Source organism: Phodopus roborovskii, unplaced genomic scaffold (assembly GCF_943737965.1).
Source record: "Phodopus roborovskii unplaced genomic scaffold, PHOROB, whole genome shotgun sequence".
Lineage (NCBI taxonomy): Eukaryota > Metazoa > Chordata > Mammalia > Rodentia > Cricetidae > Phodopus > Phodopus roborovskii.
This window is the reverse complement of record NW_026126558.1, coordinates 18,857,980-18,874,716: the sequence shown is the minus strand read 5'-3', so window position 1 is coordinate 18,874,716 and position 16,737 is coordinate 18,857,980. Positions and strand designations below refer to the sequence as shown.

Below are 16,737 nucleotides of genomic sequence, written 5' to 3'. Positions count from 1 at the left end.
ACAAAACAAAACAAAACAAAAACAAACAAACAAACAAACAAAAAACCAAAAACCTCTTTATGTTATTTAAAATAAGTAGACCCTTGGTAGAAGCCCAGAGATCTTTATGATGCATTAGTTGAAACTGTCTTCAGCTTCTGTTTCCCCTACCACTCTTTATTCTCCTACACTAAAGCCACAGATTCATCACCACACTTTCACTCAGTCTCTCTGGAAATATATCTCAGTCTGTCAAAAGTTATTTTCTAAAAGCATTATTGTTTTGATAGTTCTTATAAAATACAGAGGAGAATATGGTTTAATCTTCCCTTCTTCACCTCCCACAGCCATATTACAACCCTGAAAATTGATCAGAAGCCTTTGCCAACCACAGATTCTACAGTTACATCAACCTTTTGGAGCCATGGACTGGCTGAGATGGCAGGGCAGAGAAATAAGTGAGTATATTGGCCTTGGAGACTGGAGAGAGAAAAGGCTGCTCATGACATCTTAGGCCTGCTCTGGTGCTCACAGCCAAACTGTGTTGTCCCATCTGTCTCCTAGACATAAGTCTCAGAACTTCAGCTTGAGATAAGATCCTTCTAAAACCATGATAAAGAAAGAGAAAAAATGGACATGTGGTTCAAAAAGTGCTAAACACCTCTTAAGGTTTTCTGATGGGATTTCCCTTAACTATAAGTGAAATTTATTGCAAGGCTCAGCCATAGAAATAGAGGGTCTGAGATGACCCCTGCTCCTGTACACAGACTTTCCCCACAATGGTCCAGCCAAAACCCATGTCCTATACTTAATCTTGTACCTTCTGCCTATACACCCAGGGTTCTATGGTGAGCATTCTTCCTTGGGGCAAGGGTTATAACCCCAGCTTCATTGGCAGGTGTGCTCTGGTGTTCTTTGCTGAAGGGCACTGGCAAAATTAGTTGTTCTTGTTTTGTTTTTCAAGACAGGGAGGGTTTCTCTGTGTAGCCCTGGCTGTCCCAGAACTCACTGTGTAGACCAGGCCGCCCTTGAACTCAGAGATTTGCCTGCCTCTGCCTCCCAAGGGCTGGAATTAAAGGCGTGCACCACCACTGCCTGGCTACCAAAGGAGTTCTTAATCACCATGACCTGCCTGTGAATGTGCCTCAATCCCTTTTCCTTAGGATGCTGTTTTGGCAGCTGCTGCCTGACAATCTTATCTAGTAACCTACCTGCTCCTTCTGGATGTAGACTTTCGTGCTTCTCCGTTTTCAATTAATCCTTCTTAAAGAACATTTCCTGAAGAAGTGATTATTTCTCGGCTTGTTCCAGGCTTTGTGTGTCTGCTCTGGCTATGGATAACTTTGCAGAGGGGGTAGGAGCTGTGTATGGCATGTTTGATGGGGACCGGAATGAGGAGCTCCCTCGTCTGCTACAGTGTACCATGGCAGATGTGCTTTTGGAAGAAGTACAGCATTCAACAAATGACACAGTTTTCATGGCCAATACCTTCTTGGTATCTCACAGGTAAGCAGGTGGGTTGAATAGTCCCTAATTCTACTTTTCCTCTAGAAGTAAATCTCAGAAGTTGAAGGTCATTGCTACATTCTCTTGGTATCAGCAGAGTGTGGTCATTGCCTCTTCAAAGTGGACTCATCTGCCTACTTTTGCTAAGGATCTGGGAAGGCTAGCATGTGTGTGCTAAAGGCTATGTGTGTGCCCGAATGTGTGTGAACATTCAGGGGAAGAAGGCTGGATGCTTTCCTAAGATTCTCCAGGGTTAGCTGATGACCTTCAGAAAGCCAACAGGCACATACTAGGTTAAGTCAATGTGTTAGAATACTTATTTTGGGGATTTATCTAACTCTTCTTTCTCATTAACACCTGAGCCACTTAAAAGCAAAATCTCACTTCCCAACTCCAGAAAAATCTCTCAGTAGCAAAGAGTTCCTTGCACATCAGGTGGGTGGCCTGAAGGACATAGAGTGCTGAGACTGTAAACTTCGATAGTTAAGACCAGAGCAGCCTGGAGCTGGGGCTGGTTGTGTCTCATGTTAAAAGGCAGCAGCATGTTGGGGAAGGAGTCAGTTTTTCAATAGTGTTGAGCTAGAGACCTGACAGAAAAAGTTTGGAATAGAGAACTCTGAAGATCAAACCTACCAAGAACCAGTACTATACCACATAGTTTCCATTCTTATCTTTCAAAACAAGCCAAATAGGTGCAGATTTTATCAGTTTGATTTCTTAGAGTAAGAAATTGCTAGGATTTTATAGTCAACAAATATGAAAAGGAAATCTGAAACTAGATTCATCTGGTGATGTCTGCTGTGTATTAGCATTGTCTCCAGGATAAAGACACGTAGATGCCATGTGTATGTGTGTGTGTGTGTGTGTGTGTGTGTGTGTGTGTGTGTGTGTGTGTGTGTGTGAGTGTGTGTGTATGTGTGTGTGTGGGGTGCAAGCAGAGTCATGGCCTCTCTCTTAGGAAACTTAGAACCTGTGTGTTTCTCGGAGCCTTTCTAGGACCAGCATTCTCAGAATTCTCACTAGAAACTTGTTAGGAATGTAGAGCCAACCTCTTCCCCAAATCAGCAGCTCTGGGGTTGGGGCCAGGCCCAACATTCTGCTCTAACAGTGACCAGGCCTTCCATGTGCATCCGATGTACTAAAGTCTGAAGCTCCTGAATGGGGAGGTTTAGATCAGACTCAGAAACCGGGGGAAAGGATGTCCCCACCTGTGCCCTAGGAAGCCCCCTTTAGTCTTCATCAGCTGAGAGTTTTGGCTAGGTTCTACACCAATACTACCACGCATAGCAAGAGTCTGCCCTGGGTAGGGGAAGGTGAGTGAGGGATTGGCCATGGTTGTAAAAGACTACTTCTTTTCTCTAAAACTAGCTGCCATGACTGCATTTCTTTTCTTTTTTCTCAGGAAATTAGGAATGGCTGGCCAGAAGCTGGGCTCCTCTGCCCTCCTGTGCTACATTCGACCTGACACTGCCGACCCAACAAGTAGTTTTAGCTTGACTGTAGCCAATGTTGGCACATGCCAAGCAGTCCTGTGCCGAGGTGGGAAGCCAGTATCACTTTCTAAAATCTTCAGCCTGGAGCAGGACCCAGAGGAGGCACAGAGAGTGAAGGATCAGAAAGCCATCATAACAGAGGTACATATTGCTCTCTGCCAGTCACTTCTCCCCAGACCCAGTGAAAGCTGTTTGAATAGAGACAGAGAGGGTCCATTTTCTTCCTCTCATGACTTGTAAATTGTGTTCATCCCCTGATAAAGGTTCAGTTCAAATGGCTTCCATATTAAAGAAACACTATAGGCTGGTGTGGTGCCTTGAATTCCAGAACCTGGGGAGGGAGAGAGAGAAATAGGTGAATCTCTGAATTCAAGGTCAGCCTGGTCTACATAGGGAGTTCTGGACAGCAAGGACTACACAGTGAGACCATATCTCAGAGTAAAATAAAACAAAATCCGCTGAGCAATTAGTGACTAGCACAAAGCAAAAATGAAAAGTTGTAGGTAGTGACTGAGTGAGTGGCTGGCAGGTAATGTGAAGGCTGTGGTCATGTTAGTGAGGTCCCAGCTCGTCAGGGTTTGTTACTCTATGGGAAAACCGGAGATGCACAGTCTCGGTACTGTTCCAGTACTGACTATACACAGGTCACTGTACTCCTGTTGTTTTCCTTCTGATGAAGTATCAAGCAAATATTTTGTAGTTTTTCTTCTCCTAGAAATTAGCATAACGTAGCTGGGTGATGGTGGTGTACACCTTTATTCCAGCAGAGGCAGGCGGATCTCTGTAAGTTCAAGGCCAGCCTGATCTACAAAGCTACACAGAGAAACCATATCTCCAAAAAAAATAAAAAAAAAAAAGAGAGAGAGAGAGAGAAATTAGTAGTTATATATGAACATTGTTTACTACAAAGAAGATTCATGTCTTATGCCCATTTTAAATGGGATTGGTATTTTCTTTATGGTTGAGTTTTAACAGATTTTTTTTTCTTTCTTAAGTTTTTTCTCCCTTTTTTAAATTTAAATTTGAAACAAGCTTGTTTTATATGTCAATCCCAGTTCTCTCTCCCCTCCTTCCTGCCCCCCCAACCCTCTATCCCATTCCCTTTCTGCTCCCTGGGGAGGGGGAAGCCTTCCATAGGGGATCTTCAAAGTCTGTCACATCATTTGGAGCAGGACCTAGGCCCTCCCCCATGTGTCTAGGCTGAGAGAGTATCCCTGTATGTGGGATGGGCTCCCAAAGTCCATTCATATACTAGGGATGAATACTGATCCACTTCCAGAAACCCCATAGATTGCCCAAGCCTCCTAACTGACACCCACTTTCAAGGAGTCTGGGTCTGTCCAGTGCTGGTTTCCCAGCTATCAGTCTGGGGTGCATGAGCTCCCCCTTGTTCAGGTCAGCTGTTTCTGTGGGTTTCTGTAGCCTGGTCTTGACCCCTTTTTTCCTCACTCCTCCCTCTCTGCAACTGGATTCCAGGAGTTCAGCTTAGTGTTTAGCTGTGGGTGTCTGCTTCTGCTTCTATCAGCTAATAGATGAGGGCCCTAGGATGGCATATGAGGTAGTCATCAATCTCATTATCGGGGAAGGACATTTAAGGTAGCCTCTCCACTATTGCTCAGATTGTTAGTTGGGGTCATCCTTGTAGATCACTGGACATTTCCCTAGTGCTAGATTTCTCTTTAAACCTATAATGGCTCCCTCTATTGTAGTATCTCTTTTCTTGCTCTCCTCTCTTCTCTTTCTCCTAACTCCCTCTCCCCTTCCCCCATGCTCCCAATTTGCTTAGGAGATATTGTCCCTTTCCCTTTCTCAGGGGGATCATGTATGTGTCTCTTAGGATCCTCCTTTCCTAGCTTCTCTGGATGGTGTGGATTGTAGGCTGGTGATCCTTTACTCTATTTCTAAAATCCATGTATGAGTGAGTACATACCATGGTTGTGTTTTTTGTGACTGGGTTACCTCAATCAGGATGGTTTCTGCCAGTTCCATCCATTTGCCTGAGAATTTACTTCTTTTTGTTCTAGAGATTTCAGTTGTGCTGTTAATTCTCTAGTGTGACTATTCTCCAGTTTCTTCATGTGGGCACTTAGTGCTATGAACTTTCCTCTTAGCACTGCTTTCAAAGTGTCCCATAAGTTTGGGTATGCTGTGTCTTCATTCTAGGAAATCTCTAATTTCTTTCTCTATTTCTTCCTTGACCCAGGAATGGTGCAATTGCACATTGTTCAATTTTCATGAGTTGGTAGGTAGGGTTTCTACAATTTGTGTTGTTGTTTAATTCTAACTTTAAAACATGGTGGGCTGATAAGATACAGGGAGTTATTCCAGATTTTTTTGGACCTATTGAGATTTGCTATATTGCCAATTGTGTGGTCGATTTTAGAGAAGGTTCCATGTGGCGCTGAGAAGGTAATTTTCTTTTGTGTTTGGATAGACTATTCTATAGATGTATGTTAAACCCAATTGGGACATAACCTCTGTTAGTTCTTTTGTTTCTTTGTTAAGTTTCTGACTGGTGGTCCTGTCTGGTGAGAGTAGGATGTGGAAGTCTCCCATTATGAGTGTGTGAGGTTTTAGGTGAATTTTGAGTTTTAGTAGTGTTTCTTTTATGAATGTGGGTGCCTATGTATTTGGGGCATAGATGTTCAGAATTGAGACTTTGTACTGATGGGCATCTCCTGTGATGAATATGAAATAACCTTCTTCATCTCTTTTGATTGATTTTGGTTTGAAGTCTAACTTGTTAGATATTAGGATAGCTACACTCACTTGTTTCTTGGGTCCATTTGATGGGAAAATCTTTTCCCAATCCTTAACTCAATGTCTATCTTTGAAGTTGAGGTATGTTTCTTGTATGCAGTAGAAGGATGGATTCTGTCTTCGAATCCATTCTATTAGCCTGTGTCTTTTTATAGGCAACTTAAGACCATTAATATTGAGGGATATTAATCATTATTTGTTATTAATTCTTGTTTGTTTTGTACTTGGTGGTGGTGGTATTGTGTGTAGGTTTCCCAACCCCCATTTCGTTTTCTTTTGGCTGTTGGTAAAGTGGGATTATCTCTTGCCTGTGTTTTTGTGGGGTGTAGTTAACTTCCTTGAGTTGGAGTTTTCCTTCTAGAACTTTCTGTAGGATTGGATTAGTGAATATGTATTGTTTAAATCTGGTTTTGTCATGAAATATCTTGTTTTTGTTTTCTATTGTGGTTGAAAGCTTTGCTGGGTATAGTAGTCTGGGCTGGCATCCATGGTCTCTTAGTGTTGGTAGAATATCTATCCAAGACCTTCTGGCCTTCAGAGTTTGCATGGAGAAGTCAGTTGTAATTCAGATAGGTTTGCCTTTATATGTTACTTAGCTTTTTTCTTTTGCTGCTCTTCATATTCTTTTTTTATTCTGTATGTTTGGTGTTTTGATTATTATTTGACAAGGGGACTTTTTTGTGGTCCATTCTATTTGGTGTTCTGTAAGCCTCTTGTACTTTCATTGGCATGTCTTTCTTTAGATTTGGGAAGTTTTCTTCTATGATTTTGTTGAATATATTTTCTGCACCTTTAGTTGGGTTTATTCACCTTCTTCTATATCTATTATTCTTATGTTTGGCCTTTTTACAGTGTCCCATATTTCCTGGATATTTTGTGTTAGGGACTTGTTGGACTTAAGATTTTCTTTGGTCCATGAAATCTATTTCTCCTAGTGTATCTTCAGCGCCTGAGATTCTCTCTTCCATCTCGTGTATTATGTTGGTTGTGCTTGCATGTGTAGTTCTTGATCATTTACCCAGATTTTCTTTTTTCCAGCATTCCCTCAGACTGTGTTTTTTTTATTTTCTCTATTTCACCTTTCAAACCTTGCACTGTTTGAATTGTTTCTCTTACAAGTTTTGATTTGTCTTTTCTTCCATTTCTTTAAAAGATTTTTCTCATTTCCTCTTTTAAGATCTCTGTCATCTTCATGAAGTTGTTTTTAGGGTCGTTCTCTTCTGCTTCATCTGTGTTGGAATGTTCAGGACTTGCTCATGTAGAGTCCCTAGACTCTGGTGGCATCATATTGGTTTTTCTGTTGTTGAATGTGTTCTTATACTATCATCTTCCCATCCCTTCTTCCAGTGGGTGCAGGTGGTATCTCTTCCTCTCCTGGTAGGTACTGGTCCAAGGTTCTCTTCCATTGTAGGCAAGCAGGTCTAATACTCTGATGGGTCTCACGATGGGTGCAGGCAGGTCTGAGAGACTCCCTCTCCAGGTGGGTTGAGGCAGGACTAGCTCTGCAATGTCAGCAGACTCTGGATGGGCTGGTCTGCCCAGACAGGTACCCCCACGCACAGTTACTAGGCCTCAGGAGGCTCTGAGCAGGGTGCCAGAAACAGGCCCACGCTTACCTCCTCCCATGGGTCAAGACAGGACTAGAATTCTGCCAGATTCAGGGTGGGGTGGTCCGCCGGGATGGGTTCCCCCATTTTTGTTTTAGTTTTTCAAGATAGGGTTTCTCTCTGTATCCTTGGCTGTCCTGGAACTCACTCTGTAATCCAGGCTCATAGAGATCCGCCTGCCTCCTGAGTGATGGGATTAAAGGCATGTGTCAAGAGATTTCTTTGTGTATTTTAGAAAGAAGTCTTTTATTAGGTGTGCTCAACAAATACTTCTAGGTCTGTGGCTTATCTTACCATTCTCCTAGTGTTGCCTTTAGCAAGTGGTTCTCAATTTGTGGGCTGTGACCCCTTTGGGTAGGTCAAACAACCCTTTCACAAGGGTTGCCTAAGACCATCAGAAAACAGACATTTACATTATGATTCATAACAGTAGCAAAATTACAGTTATAAAGTAGCAGTGTATATAATTTTATGGTTGGGGCTTACCACAACATAAGCAATTATATTAAAGGGCCGTGGTTTTTAGTTTGTTGATTTATTATTCTGTGTGTATGCATGATGCAAATTGGGAGAGGGCGCACAGCCACAGTCCACATGTGGAGGGCAGAGGACTACTTCCTGGAGTCAGTTCTCTTTCACCTTATGTGGGTTCCTGGTCTCCAGCCTACACAGCAAGTGCCTTTACCTGCTGAGCCATGTTGTGCATCTGAGGAGTTTTAATGACTGAAATTCTGCCTTTTTTGTTGTTGCTATTGTTGTTTGTTTGTTTAATGGTGTTAAATCTATTACTGCACTGACAAACCCAAGGTTATTCATGTTTTTGTTTATTTTATCTTCTAGAAGTTTTATAGATTTGAGTGTTAAATTTGGATCTGTGATTTATTTTGAATTAATTTTTAGAAAGCATAAACTTTTTTGTTTTGCTTTGTAAATAAATTTTTTTCTGAGTCTTTAAAAATGTTTAGGTAATTTGAGAATTGCATACATGAGTAATATACATTATTTCTACCCTATTTTCTCCCACTTCTAACTCTTCCTGTGTTCCTTCCACTCCCTCTCAAATTCGTGACCTCTTCTTCAGTTACTGTTTTACATACATACATACATACACACACACACACACACACACACACACACACACACACAGAGCCTAAGTCCATTTGTTGCTCATATGTGCATATGTGTGTTTAGGGCTGACCACCTAGGCCTAGATAACCTATTTGGGAGCCTGAACCTGAAAAGACATGATCTTCTCTTAGCAGCCATCAGTTGCCTATAGTGCTTCATTTAATAGTAGGACCTAGTGAGTTTTTCCCCATATATGTTGGTATGCTATTGGTGGTGTTATTTTACAGGTATTGTTTAGTTAGCCATGTTTTTGAGATTTTATGAATTCTTCATTCTTGTCATGTATAGAAGATATTATCTTCCAGCAGATGTCATGGTCTTCTGGTTCTGATTGTCTGTCTGTCCATACATACATACATACATACATACATACATACACACACACACACACATACATACATCTAGGTGTTGTTAGAGATTGTGTCTGCTTTTCATGGAGAGGTATCAATATGAAAGTGTCCAGTATATGGCCATTCCCATCTGGACCAGGGAAATTCTTTTTCTCTTGATTTAGACTCATCCAGACACTTGCTGAATCCATTCATTCTGGTCACAGTCTCAACAGAGAGGTTGAGATTCAGACTTACTCAATAAACTTGGGACTTATCTAATGCTTTAGCAGCTAAGATTCTCTAACCCATTTGAAATCATTATTGTGCCTTTAATGCGCTATCTGAGTTTGGGCCTAAAACACATTAGTGATGGGAAGTAATGTCACGTTCTATTAATGGTTTCTCAGACACAGCTCTCTATTTAAGGATATGCTGAGGATATCCTGTCCTTCCTGTTAAAACAAGTTTCTTTCAAGATAGTACCGCCTGTTAGTCACTTAGTTTTAAGAGGATTTAACTTTAATTCTCTCAACTCCATGGTATAATATAATGGTATGGTTATGTTGTTTTAAATTTCTATACATTCATCTTATATATCCACTTGTAGTACTCCTAGGACAAATAATATAAAAATTTTACTGTACATTCCTGTGATGTTTTGAATAAGAATGGTCCCATAGATTCATATATTTGAATGCTTAGTCATTAGGCAGTAGCACTGTTTGAGAAGGATTAGGAGGTGTGGCCTTATTGGAGTAAGTGTGGCTTTGCTGGAGGTAGTGTGTCTTTGGGGGTGGACTTCGAGGTTGTAAAAGCCCATGTCAGGCCCCCTTCTCTCCTTAAACATTGTGATGTAGAAAAAGACCAAGTTGCATATCACTGTTGCTTTTTTTTCTCAGAATTTGTGTTTTTCTCACCTCTAGGACAACAAGGTGAATGGGGTAACCTGCTGTACCCGGATGCTGGGATGTACATACCTCTACCCATGGATCCTTCCCAAGCCCCATATATCTTCCACTCCACTTACCATTCAAGATGAATTGCTGATTTTGGGGAACAAAGCACTGTGGGAACACTTGTCATATTTAGAAGCTGTCAATGCAGTGCGTCACGTGCAAGATCCATTAGCTGCTGCTAAGAAGCTGTGCACATTAGCGCAGAGCTATGGTTGTCAGGACAACGTGGGGGCAATGGTGGTTTATTTGAACATTGGTGAGGAAGGTTGCACCTGTGAAATGAATGGGCTCACCCTTCCAGGCCCTGTGGGGTTTCCTTCAACTGCCACCATCAAGGATGCCCCCAAGCCAACCACTCCCTCCTCTAGTAGTGGGATTGCCTCAGAGTTCAGCAGTGAGATGTCCACTTCAGAGGTGAGCAGTGAAGTGGGCTCCACGGCTTCTGATGAGCATAACACTGTGGGCCTGGAGGCTAGCTCACTACCGAGGCCAGAGAGGCGCTGTAGCCTGCACCCAATACCCGCTTCAGGGGTTTTCCAGCGCCAGCCTTCTTGTGCTACTTTTTCCAGCAATCAGTCTGACAATGGACTGGACAGTGACGATGACCAGCCTGTGGAAGGGGTCATCTCGAATGGCAGTAGGGTAGAGGTCGAGGTAGACATCCACTGCTGCCGAGGAAGAGACCTTGAGAATTCTCCTACGCTCCCAAAGAATTCTTCCACCCCATGTCCAGAGGAACATGCCAGAGGGTTATTTTCTGGGATCCGCAGACAGAACAGTGTGAATAGTGGTATACTTCTGCCAGTAAACAAAGACAAGACAGAGCTGCAGAAGTCTCCCTCCACTTCCTGTCTGTATGGAAAGAAGCTCTCCAATGGTTCCATTGTGCCCCTAGAAGACAGCCTGAACCTCATTGAGGTGGCTACAGAGGCACCCAAAAGGAAGACTGGCTATTTTGCTGCCCCCACCCAGCTGGAACCAGAGGATCAGTTTGTTGTGCCTCGTGACCTAGAGGAAGAAGTGAAGGAGCAGATGAAGCAGCAGGAGAACAGGCCTGAGCCCGAGCCCAGCGAGGAGGACCTGGCCGAGCCTCCTGAGGAGTTTGATACAGCACTGTGATGATGCCCCAAGGGGCCACAGCGTGGGGGAGGGCTGTGTGGTACTGGGGAAGGGACCTTCCGGAGATGCTCTGCCTCAGTGTTTCAAACCATAGATGTGTGGAGTAGAATTTGGAGCCAAAAAGTTGAGCACTATCAGGGTCTGGTTCTGGATGAGCTAGTACCGCCATCAGTGTTAAGCTTCCCATGGAACCTTCATTGGATTCCCAGCATTGCTGGGAGACCGCAGATGTTACTCTGTGTCAGCCCTGCCACCTGCCATTAACCCTTTCTCTCCTAGGATCATTTGAGAATTTGCCTGTCTGGGCAGGGAAGGGACTATACCTGTGGAGGAAGTAACTGAAGGTTGATTCCCTTTACTAATTGCTGCTGATGGATCTCTGTGACAGAGAAATCACCTTGTCTCAGACTAACTAGTGGAGTGTGATGTGACTAGTCACATGGCTTTTCATTCTCTACGAGAATACAGCCTATCAAAATGATGTCTATTGGAGATACAGAACCAATCAAGCAGGTAATTTATGTATGTAATGTTATGTAACGAGAGCACTTTTCATTGACTGTGAATCTTTTTTTGTTTGAATCTGCACTCGAGCCAATCTTCTTAGAGGCAGCCCAGCTCCTTTGTCCATAGGTAGAGGTAACTGAGGGTTGGAGCCTCCTTTGAGGGTACTTGCAAGGGTCCTGGAAATTGATCTGTTGAATGTCAGACTATGAAAGCTCCTGAGAAACTTGGGGTGGGAGGGTTTTATTTTGTGTCGATGGGGAAGGAGTAAGAACTAAGACTCCTTACCCCAAGTAAAAAAGAGACCGGGCCCTGGATACGCTGACCCCTGCTAGGAACTAGGATCACAGGTCAAGCTGTTTGAGGATCAGACTCCTGTCCTACATGTGAGAGTTGGCAGACAGCTCTTGACAGGTAGGCTGACACCTTGAGTGACAGCAAGTGGTTCTGCAGCAGGAGACTAGCTAGGAACATAGGGCAGACAGAATGCACAGATGAGACTTGCTCCTCTCTCAAGAGCAGGATATTTTTCCTGAATGAACACTCACCCTGTAGTGTTGGACACTGTGCCCTTCTGAATGCTGCTGATTCTGCTGACATGGTTCAGAGGACTGGGCTCAACACCAGGGTAAGAAAAACTGTTTAACTGAGAAATTGCCAAGCATACAGAAAACCTGTAATTTTTTTCATATCCTATATAATCATAGCAAATTACAGCTTTTTGTATATTTCTGTTGCTTTTTTCATTAGGTTTACATGGAAACTAATTCCTATTGATATTAATTTTGTCGCTGTTTGATTTTACTCAGTGGAAAATGAGCTGTGAAGTTTTAGAATATTGCACAACAAAGAAGTAGATGGGAACAATTTTTAATTTACTCTATCAGAAGCAAATTGTTAAATACAAGATTGGGAGCATGAAGTTTTCCTTTGTGTTTGGGGAGGAAGCTTTTATTCACAGTCACACTGAAGAACAGATGAGCTTTCACAGACATCCTGTCTGCAGAGGGCCTGTGCTCTTGTGTCCATCAGTGGGTTACACTGGGGATGGGGTGTTCTATCACTCCAGTCACTACCTAATGCTTAGCCCTCAAAAATTTGTACTTGAGCCCTAACATCATCAGGAACACTTAACTTCCTTCTGTCAAACTACTGTCAGTTACTGGAAAATGTTAGAACTCAGGTCTTTGATTTGAGGTGGGACACAGTAGCTTATACAGAGTGAGGTGTGTTAGAGAAAGGAGAAACTGTGTTGTCACCTTATTTTTGTATGAAGAAAATGAAAAAAGAAAGAAAGGAAATGAGAGTGAAGGGAAAACACAAGGTGCGGATGATGTAAGGCAGCCTCCGCAGACCCTTTGAGCTATAGAACGGTGTGATGTTGAGGAATCAGTTATTTGAGAAATAGCACTTCAGTGGCATAGTCTTAGAAAAGAAGTGTCTTTATATGTGAACTGTTTTCTTGTCTTCTATTTGTTTACCACTCCATTTACTAACGTCACCTCAAAACCCAGTCCTGAAATGACCTTGATAGAAGTAAACATCCTTGTTTTTGTGTTAGTGGAACTCTGTGGTCCCAGCGTCCTTTGTGGTGGAGTTTTCAGGATTCCGTAGGTTGTGCTGAGAAACCTCAGTATAGGCCAAACCAAAACCAATGGTTCTGTTTTTGTAATTGTCTTTCTTTCATGTCCTGTCACTACTCTGTATTAAAAACAGAGGGTTAAAAGGCCATAGCCCATTCCCCAAAACACAATACACACATCCTAGGACAGTGAGGTGGTCAGCTGATGTTATCTAGATAGGCTGTCAGATGAGTATGATCCCTTCCTTCCCTTTACCCAGAGGTGGCCAGAGGACCAGTTACCTCTTACACAGAGTGCCCACTCTCCGTAGGATTCTTGTATCTCTGCCTGTATCTACCATTTAATTAATTTAAGAGAATTTCTGAGGCCGGGTGTGGTAAGACAGTGTCTTGCAATTGCAGAGCCTCACTTGGGAGGTGGAAGCAGGAGGATCAGGAATTCAGGGTTGTCCTTGGCTACAGAGAAAGTTCAAATCCAGTCTGGTATGCACGAGTCCTTTCCTCAAAACAAAATAAAGAGGGTTTCTGAAGGAAGAGCACACCAGGCTATAGGTACAGTTCAGGAGACTCACTGGTAAAGAAGAATGTCTGTGCCCTCCAGCCAAGGTATTGTTTTAACCCAGTGGACAGACAACTGAAAACCCCAGGGCTGACAGAAATGAAGCTCTGGAGCCACTCTGGAGTCCAGACCACTTCCAACACAAGAGAGGCTTGGTTACACTGCTGTGGAGCATACACGTGCAATAATCAGTGAACAGAAAAGTTGCCTGAGCAGCTGGTAATCTCTGGGTGCTATTACAGTGCGTGTGATGAGTGCTGCTTTCCAGGCTATCAGATTGGGCTGATCCTCTGAATATCCAATAGTGCTCTTCTTTCTGTGTAGACCTTCAGCAAAAGCAGGTACTTGGAAATCACAGGCTCACCTTCTCTATCTATTCAATAATTATTAATGAAGAGACCTCCATAAGGGAGCACTTGGCTGTTACCCATAAATGTACCAATTACTAAAGAATCTGTCTCCAAGCCATCTGGTGATGTATGCAGCATCACTATAGAACTGTCTTGTGTCACTTTTTACTTCCCGCTGGGTGGAGCCTTTCAGACTCCCCAAGGCAGGTTAACCTTTCTCTCCAGGCAGTGACTTTGCCCTGTGGTTGGGCAAGCACTCTCTAGACTGAGAGAAGCAGCTACATACATCTGCTCTGTACCGTCATTTGGTGATCAGCCAATCAGCATTAGCTCCTTGTATCTAAATCTCATGCACCTCTCCAGATGCTGTAGGGTTTCCTCTCACTGTTGCCAGAGGATGTCATCCAAACAGTGGGCTCATATCTTTGGTTTTTGTGCAATCATTGTTGTATTGTAGTCCTAAGACTCATTATAGTGTATTTTTGATATTTTTGAAATGTGTTAAATTTTTTAATTCAATAATATGAGCCAGAGCATGTCGCAGCAAATCTATTGTTTGTAAAAAATAATAACAATAAATAAAATAAAATGGAATATCTTTTCCATGCCTTTGCTTTATAAATATCTTATGAACTATAATTATATGCAGAACTAGGTTCTTTACTAAAATTATGTTTAGGACTTTTGTAGTTTTTCCCCAGGGGAAAAAGAAGGACAAAATGCAAAATATATTTTATGACTCTGTAAGCTGTGAGTTAAGACAATGAATAAAATGTTTTCTTTATTATTGAGCACTTCATACAGGTACACAAGGAAATACAAATCATACCTGTCCCCCATTTTCTCCCAACTTCCTCCAACACACTCCTTTCAACTTCATTTTGTTTTATAACTTTCTACTAAGTCCAATTAGTCCTTCCCATAACAGTGTGGGTATGGGACCATGCACTGGAGCACGGAAGACCTACCAGGGCCTGTATTCTCCAAAAAAAGGAATGTTCTCCCCTACATGAAAATAACAAATATTTTCTATTAGTCAGCTTTGTGTCGCTATAACAAAGTGTCTGATACAGGCAATTTATGAGGAGAAAGAAGTTTGGTAGCTCACAGTTTTAAGGTTACTTGGAGATTCTAGTAGACTTGCTTTCAGAAAGATTCATGGAATAGTGGAGAAAAGGGAGGGGACACCACTTAGCCAGACAGACTTAATCAACCCTAATCAGTGAGGGGTGTTGTTAAACCAGCTTGACCTTATTTTCTAGCTCAGTTCTGCATGTTAATCAGGAGTACACCATCAGTCAATTCTGGACTACTCACATGATGGTAGATAGTGACAGGAACTGCCCAGGAATCCTGTGGGAACCATCTGCCACAAGCATGCTTTCAGTGACCTAAGAACCTCCCAGTAGGACACACCTCCCCAAAACAACAGCTATTCTGTGAACCAAGGCTTCAGTCACAGTGGACCCCTGGAGAACCCACAGACCACACCCAACCATTTCCCCCTTTTTTTTTTTTTTTTTTTTTTGCTGGAATAGCAACAAAGAGTCATTCACTGAAGATCCTTCTTTGGTTTATGTTTAAGGAAATGCCACCTTGGCATAGTGGCAATGTGACTCAAGCACTTGGGAGGTGGGGACAGGAGAATCAGGAATTCAAAGCCAGCCATGGCTACATAACGGGATTGAGGCCAATCTGAGCTATGTGAGATGCTCCACAAAACAAAAGCTCAGTACAGATAGCTTAGTTCTTAAATGGGGGTTATTAGCTGAGGAAACTCTACAGCTCCTTAAGTAGTCACAGCTGATGGTAACACAGGATCCAGAGAGCTAGCTGGCCCTGGTCGGCATCCCTTCCTTGAGGTGGGGCATTAGGACATTAGACTTTGTGAGTGTTGGCTTACAAGATGATTGCCATCCTGTGAAGCCTCTGAATTGGAGCTGCCTCTGCCCTCGCTGGTGTCTTCTAGGCTAAGGATTTCAAGCAAGATCAACTACTCTCAGGCCAAGTAAAGGCCGTGTTAAAGTCACCCTGCAGTCTTGTCATCTGGCATCGACATTTTAAAAGCTTGCTGTATCAGCAGCACACTAAGCTCTTTTGGTGTGCCAGGCAAGCTGAACCTCCACTTCTTGATACCTCTGACCCATGAGACACATCACATGGGCTAGGATGGCAAAAGTGATATTTCCAAGCTTGTTCTCCACTTTGTGTGGGTATTCCCTGATGTCCCAAAGGCCATAAGAATTTGTAACACCCTCTAGTGTGAGTCAGAGGGTCCAAGTTCACACACACACACACACACAATCTATTTTTATTTCTAATTATGTGCATGTATGTATGGGTATGTGCACATGTGAGTGCAGGTGTCTTTTTGGAGTCAGAAAGAGGGTATCAGGTCCCAGGAGCTTAAGTTACAGGAGGCTCTGAAACCCATGATCGAGTTCTGGGAAAAGCAGCAAGTGCTATTAACTGCTGAGCTATCTCTAGCCTGTGTCCAAGACTTATCTCTGCTGCTTAAAGGTTTTGTGCCTAGGAAAGTTAACCTGTGTTTGACAGCTTTTGTCATTAAACATAAATAACAGCATCTCTCATCAGTGCCAAATGCAACCAGAATGATAGGTAGTGTTTTTAACCACTATGCAATAATGTCATGTAGTGAGTCACTGGTAAGGCAGCCGTTGCCCTTCCTGGACCTTGTCTCTGCATCTGTGGCACTCCAATAACAAGGCTTAGCATGCCTGACAAATAGTGAATCCCATCAAGTTTGCTAGAGAGTTTCTAGCACTGAACTCTGGACTTAGAGCAGTGTGATTAGTCACTGATGGCCTCCAATCAGAAGAGGAGATGCTGCTCAGGAGCTAG

At 42.8% G+C, this 16,737-nt stretch overlaps 1 protein-coding gene across 1 annotated transcript in view; it reads left to right on the top strand.

Annotated features, from left to right (window-relative positions):
- Positions 1 to 11,744, top strand: part of Phlpp2 (PH domain and leucine rich repeat protein phosphatase 2) — a 74,171-nt gene extending 62,427 nt beyond the window's left edge. The window contains exons 16-19 of the mRNA XM_051201577.1: positions 327 to 437; positions 1,291 to 1,485; positions 2,888 to 3,119; positions 9,729 to 11,744. Coding sequence (XP_051057534.1) covers positions 327 to 437; positions 1,291 to 1,485; positions 2,888 to 3,119; positions 9,729 to 10,880 — 1,690 coding nt within the window. The 3' untranslated portion in view covers positions 10,881 to 11,744. The remainder of the gene's footprint in view (positions 1 to 326; positions 438 to 1,290; positions 1,486 to 2,887; positions 3,120 to 9,728) is intronic.
- The last annotated feature ends 4,993 nt before the right edge of the window (positions 11,745 to 16,737 follow it).